This window comes from Prunus avium, chromosome 1 (genome assembly GCF_965620075.1).
Source record: "Prunus avium chromosome 1, drPruAviu1.hap1.1, whole genome shotgun sequence".
Classification (NCBI taxonomy): Eukaryota; Viridiplantae; Streptophyta; class Magnoliopsida; order Rosales; family Rosaceae; genus Prunus; species Prunus avium.
In genome coordinates, this window is record NC_142284.1 from 5,863,741 (window position 1) to 5,870,023 (window position 6,283).

Consider the following 6,283-nt stretch of genomic DNA (forward strand, 5'->3'; position numbering starts at 1 on the left):
GTTTATTACTCTACTGTCTAATATACTGCATCAGCATGTTACTGATACTGAGCTTTTGTACCTATGTCGATTTGTTTGAGTTCATTCATTCTGTATTTCTTCAAAGTATTATTTACTATTTTCTTTTTGCCAAAAAGTATTATTTTCGATTGGATTAAAGCCTGTGGAATGCATGATTGTCAATTGTGCAGCAACAGCGCCAGGTGAGCTCAATTTATGGCAGATATGGAAAATCAGGGCTGTTGGGGTTTTTCTCCATTTGAATGAAAAATTTTGCTTTCATGTGTTTGAAATGGATCTCTCTGTTTGATTAACTTTTGGGTTTAAGAGAATTTGTTTCTGAGGTTTGTCAAACCAATAGAAAAAGCCATGTATTATTGCAAATGGGGGTTTTATTGCAAAAGACAAGAAATTTAGCTTCACTAGTTTTATCTGCTTTTAAACAAGGTCAATTTAGCTTTGTGAGCCCACAGTGCAAAACACTATTCATCTTTGTTTTCCCACGGGTCTTCCGATGCTCTTCAGTTTGTTGGGTAGCAAAATCCTGCTAAAGTTATGTGCTTGATTATGCTTTAGTTGAGATCTAATTTGTTGGTTTAGCAACAAGTTGGAATTGTTGTGCTTTCTATTTTCAAAACAAGAAAGGCAGAATATATAGCGGATGAGTTATTATGTATAAAAAATTCTTTTTAAAGCAACTCTGTGAAGCATTGTGCGGCTTCTTTAGTAACCATACCAATTTGTTACAACCAGACATGATTTGCTCTTCATAGATGGAATAATCAAAACTCTCTAGTTTGTGCTTGTTAGTGTTGCCTTGCACTCTCTTATTCTGTTATCATAGACATTATAAGACCTCATTTTCATTTTCATTTTCTTTTGAGTTTTGATCTTGGTTTTCATGTCTGTTTCTCCAAAGTCGCCTTTATTACTGCTCCATCTTGTCTTGGGAGGAGATTTCCACATTAGCTAAAAGTGATTTGGGAGAGAGGTGATGGGGTGTGGAGGAGCTTTCCGGGTTAAGCTAGATCATGCCGCGCTGACATCTTTCTCCGGCTCAGCTTAGATGCTCTTGCATGAAGTTTCCCATACCTGTCTAACAATGTGCAAATCTGAATGTAATGTCTGAATTTTGAAGCTTTGTTCAACATATTCAATGACTCTTGTTAAACTGTTGAATGATTTATGCTCTCTAGTCTCTTGAATTATTTCTAGCTTGCAGCAAATTGTTTTGCTATATATTTAAACATGGTGCAGTTCATTGTGGCAGCTGTTTTGTTTTATTTGTATTATAAGTGGATGGGAAAGTCATATTTGTTTACTTTGTATTGTTTCTGTTTATATTTGATGGTTGTGACACATGACATTTCCATCGATTAATTTGTTTGAAATGTTTTGTTAGGGATGTGATCAAGTTGCTAGCAAATGATGGGACAAAATTTCACTTGAAAAAAAGGCTTTTATCATGAAGTTCATGAAAAAAGATTAGAAAACTAATTTCAAGCGAGGTTTAGTTCCAATTATGTATTATTAATTATGCTTTTAAATTTAAAATGACTCGAACTATTGCTTTATGTAATAAACGGAACCGCTAAAAAAGGCAAAAAATAAAAGAAACGCTAAAAAGAATACAAATTTTTATATATATTTACAATGAATTACCCCAATGAAATCCCACCAACAAAATAATTAGCCAAACAAGGAATTTTACTAACACATTGAAGTCCCTCCACTTCAAAATCGTATCATTTTGAAATCCCATCACTTCAAAGCTCTGTGGCACCGATACGCCATATTTTGAGGGTATGTGCGTATTCGATACGATGTCGATATTATATTGCACCGATATGGCCCCAATACATATTTGATACGCCATGTGGTGTATCGTAGGCTTTTCTGGGCTGTTGACTTTACAATACGGCTCTGATACTCCGGCGATATGGTTATGATATGCCCGCGATACGGTCACGCGATACGGTCACGATACGTGAAGGGGTAAAAGCGAAAATATTTTGAAAATGTAGGGGTAATTTTGAAAGTTATTGAATATTTGGGGTTAAAAATGTAAACTTAAAACTTAAAATTTTAAAGACCCTGCCTGTGTCGAGAGGCGAGGTCTTTTGGGCGTTTCAGACGGTAACCAAAAAAGAAGAAGGAAGAAGGAAGAGAACCCACCAGCAATCGCCGTCGCAACCAGCGCCGTCGCACCCCTTCGCCGTCGCACCCGTCGCCGTCGTCATCTCAGATTCATTTGGTTGGCTGCAGCTCAAGGTTTTCTTCTATTCTTTTAATAAGCTGCTGTGTTGTTAAGAAGATAATAGGTATATGGGTAATATTGGGGTGGGGATGACTGTATATTCTTTAATAAGCTGTTGTGTGGTTAATTTGTGAGGTTGGAAGTGTCAAAATGGACTTATATTTTGTTAATGTTTTGAACTTTTATCGATGAAATATCAATCTTTCTATTTGTATATTTTTTTAAATCGCCGTATCGGTGCCGTACCCATATCTTAGTTTTTGGAGATTTGCCGTATTGGGGTATCGTATTGCCTTACCCGTATCCGGTGCAACATAGCTTCAAAGTCCCTCATCCAAACACACACTTAGTTAAACGTTTTGAGTGGAATCCAATCGTAATGCCTGAGTGAGGTTAGTGCTCTGAGTTGTTAAAGGTAAAAGCTGCAGCGTTCTTGTTGAAAATGGTCTGTATGTAGTTGTAACTTATTTTGTCATTAGATTTAACGTGGTATTCTTTGTTCCTTTAGCTGGTAATTATGTCACTGGATGATGGTTATTATCCATTTGATAAGGTTTTTGAATTTTGTTTTATTCTTGCAAATCTTAGCTGCAGGCATCTATTATTCAGGACAGAGCTGCAATCTTCACTCCCCTGTTATTTGGATGCTCTGATTGAGAGTGGTAGAGAGCAATTCTGCAGCCATGTCTGCGACCAAGACTCGGACAAGTAGCTTCTCCCGCAACTTTGCATCTGCAAACTCATCTCAAATCCCCGGACTCAAGCATGGCCCTAATGGCACAACGTTTATTTCATCTGGGATACCAGACCTTGATAGTAAGCTCCTATCACAACTACTTTTGTGGAATTAGTTAAACTGATCTGGAGAGATTAAATTGGAAATGTTTTATCATTTTGTTTTTGTATGATTGCATAATCTTTATTGTATAGAAGTTTTATTCAGTTTTCTTTTGTTTGTAGAGATTTTAGGTGGTGGGTTTTCTCTAGGAAGCCTAGTCATGGTGATGGAAGATGCGGAAGCACCTCATCATATGCTCTTGCTTAGGAATTTTATGTCTCAAGGACTCGTTCACAATCAACCCCTTCTCTATGCAAGCCCATCTAAGGACCCAAGACAATTTCTTGGTACTTTGCCTAGTCCAGCAGTACCCAAAGATGATAAGTCTAGTCATCGAGATCCTGACCAGGTTGTTCTCTTCTTCAATCCTTCTCTCTATGTATTTGTTCATAATCTGGTCTTTTGGGTGAACATTAAGAAATTAATTCTTTGTTTTCAAAAATTTCAGGAGAAAGGATTGAGGATAGCTTGGCAATATAAGAAGTATTTTGGTGAAAATCAGCACAGTTTTGATAGTCAAGGTGGCAAGTTTGTCCTTATTTTATTTATATGAAATATGTCTTGTTGGCTCATGGCTGGTATAGATTTCAAGAGCAGTTTGTTATGTTGTCGCTGTCCAGGTGGAAAACATGAGTTCTGCAATGAATTTGACTTGCGGAAGCCCTTGGAGAGGCAATTTCTAAGTGGCAAGCATATAGATTGCGTTAGCATTCAAGATTCTCCAAATCTTGTTACCCTTAATGACCGTTGTGCCACATTTTTATCTCAATTTCCAAGGTATAGTACTATTGATATATGCTTTCATGCCTTTACTTCAATCATGTCTGGCTAGTGAATATATATGCATATCGATTGGTTTTTCACAATGTCAAAGTAGCATGTTTTTTTGGCTTGGATGTTTGAGAGGGGAGAGGATAAATGATATGTGGTTGGTTGGCCTGCGCCCAATACAAATTTCAAAAAATTGAAATGGCTTTGGTAGTCATTTGACTCATTTTTGCAGCTAATGCAAGGAAATGAAATTATCACATTCTTTTTTTATTTATCTAACAACTATGTTTATAAGTTATAACCTCTCTGATCTTAAAAACTCATGTGAGATTGCCGCCAGTTTTTTTGCTAGTTTCATTTAGTTCTAATGGCTTCTTGTTGATTTCGTATAAAATCTAAATTTGAGTCGTTAAGAGTTCTCATTAAAAACGCACTACTTGGCTTGTAATGAAACTATTGATAAGGCATTTTAGATGGTCATGGTCATATGTATATTTTTTAATTTTTATATCTGATCATAACATTTTCTCCTTCTTTTGGCTGAACATACAGAAGTGATGGAAGCATTTCTTCTGTTGGTCGTATTGCCATTCAATCGTTCTGTGCTCCACAGTGTGAATTTTCTAACATGGTTAGTGGTGGTTGTTATTTGCTCCTAAACTCTTAATTACATTTAGCCTCGGGTTTACGGATGCCTCTTGTTTCCTCTGCTTAGCAGTTTTGTTGTTAGTGTTTCTGTACTGCCTTCCCCTTTTCCAAAACCTTTTGTCAGAACAAAATATGAGATATAGGATAAAAAAACATTTCCTGTTGTTTTGAACTCTCTGCAATTTGATTCTGAAGTTGAGCATAGTACTATCGCATTGCAGGAATGGGACATGCTTTCCTTTGTTAGATCTCTAAAAGGCATGGTTAGATCTTCAAATGCAGTTGCTGTTGTGACATTTCCACCTAATCTTCTTTCGCCATCCTCCTGTAAAAGATGGCAGCACATGGCGGACACCTTGCTGTCGGTCAAAGCAATTCCAGGTCAATTTCAGCTTTCACATTTGCTTTTGCTCTGCCAAATATTTTGTCAACCATAATCTATATGAATCTTTCTTTACTTATTGATATTTTTAATCTGGATAATTCATTCAGACGAGGACAAGGAATTGGAAAAACTCCTTACTGGTTACCAGGACATGGTTGGCCTTCTGAATGTGCAGAAAGTAGCACGTCTTAATACACAGGTACGACCATTGTTCTCAATTGATTTCTTTCCCTGCTGATCTGCTTCTTCATTATGTAATTCGGCTCGATTGTTATTTATAATTTCTAACGTGTCAGCAGGTTCCTGTGATTCTTGAGGCAACAACCTTGTCAATAAAGTTGAAAAAGCGGAGGTTTATGGTTTTAGAATGTCTAAACCAAGCCCCTATTGATGGCTCAAGCGGGAGTTCATATGGCACTACCGGGAGTTGTTCTGTGTCCTCAAAAAGTGGGACTCTTGATTTTTAGCTCCCAACTTCGTATTCATTTTAGAAATGTCATTGATAAGAAATTCAGTTTGTTAAAAGTAGAATATAAGAATCAGCCATCAACCATGATTGCTAAAAATTCCAAAGAGCCAGGAGTTTCATGCAGGGCTGCTCTTGTGTATTCTCAGCAATTTAGGCCTTTCTTTTTCCTTCTTCTTTCTTTTTTAATTTCTGATATTAAGATTGAACAAGTTTTGGGCTTCAGCCTTTGTGGGGGAGGGGGGAGGGAGGGATATGTGAAGTGGTTATATTTCCTTAAAATTTGAAGCTACTCTTCAGCCTAAATGCTCTCTTAACCACTTGCTACAAACCCCTTGCAACTAATTACTCCTCTAAACGTGCATTTACATTACATGGATTACGCTTCCTCCAAAAAAAAAAAACATTACATGGATTAAGAAGAGTATGGATATAGAAAAATTTATAAGTAGCTTAGCTCATTCCATTTGAACAAAAGACTCTCTCAACAAAAGACTCTCAATGTACTGTAATGAGGGGTTCTTAATAGTCATCTGATCACGTACAGAGTTATTATTGAACGACATGGTTGTACCCCTCAACACATCCTCTTACAACTGGTACTGTCAGGGCTAGGGCAACCATGTAGAAGAACTTCAGCCTCCCATCATCTCTAAGGCCTGAATGCTACAAGCTAGAAGAATCCCCCCTCAATGCTATTTACCAAAAAGAAAAGAAACAAATTTCAGTGACAGGGCAACCATGTAGAAGAATTTCAGCCTCCCATCATCTCTAAGGCCCGAATGCTACAAGCTAGAAGAATCCCCCCTCAATGCTATTTACCAAAAAGAAAAGAAACAAATTTCAGTGACGTGATCATTATCCTTGTGTAGCTGAAAAAATAAAATAAAATGAGTGAGTCGTTTTCACGAGTTTCCT

At 37.1% G+C, this 6,283-nt stretch overlaps 1 protein-coding gene across 2 annotated transcripts; it reads left to right on the top strand.

Annotated features, from left to right (window-relative positions):
• The first annotated feature begins 2,098 nt into the window (after positions 1–2,098).
• Positions 2,099–5,542, top strand: LOC110758466 (elongator complex protein 4). 2 transcript variants are annotated; one of them, XM_021960338.2, is made up of 9 exons: positions 2,099–2,271; positions 2,846–3,073; positions 3,218–3,444; positions 3,544–3,616; positions 3,716–3,872; positions 4,419–4,497; positions 4,736–4,895; positions 5,007–5,098; positions 5,199–5,542. In XM_021960338.2, the coding sequence occupies exons 2-9, from the start codon at positions 2,941–2,943 to the stop codon at positions 5,364–5,366; spliced, it is 1,089 nt and encodes a 362-aa protein (XP_021816030.1). In that variant the 5' UTR covers positions 2,099–2,271; positions 2,846–2,940; the 3' UTR covers positions 5,367–5,542. The 2 variants fall into 2 exon arrangements, with proteins under 2 accessions (XP_021816030.1, XP_021816031.1); XM_021960339.2 differs by having other exon boundaries at positions 4,422–4,497.
• Positions 5,543–6,283: the final 741 nt, after the last annotated feature.

Excerpts from the sequence above, each read along its gene's own strand:
- LOC110758466 (XM_021960338.2), top strand. The coding sequence starts at position 2,941 with ATGTCTGCGACCAAGACTCGGACAAGTAGCTTCTCCCGCAACTTTGCA. Across the intron at positions 3,617-3,715 it reads GCACAGTTTTGATAGTCAAG|GTGGAAAACATGAGTTCTGC; the intron begins GTGGCAAGTTTG and ends GTCGCTGTCCAG. Across the intron at positions 4,498-4,735 it reads AGTGTGAATTTTCTAACATG|GAATGGGACATGCTTTCCTT; the intron begins GTTAGTGGTGGT and ends ATCGCATTGCAG.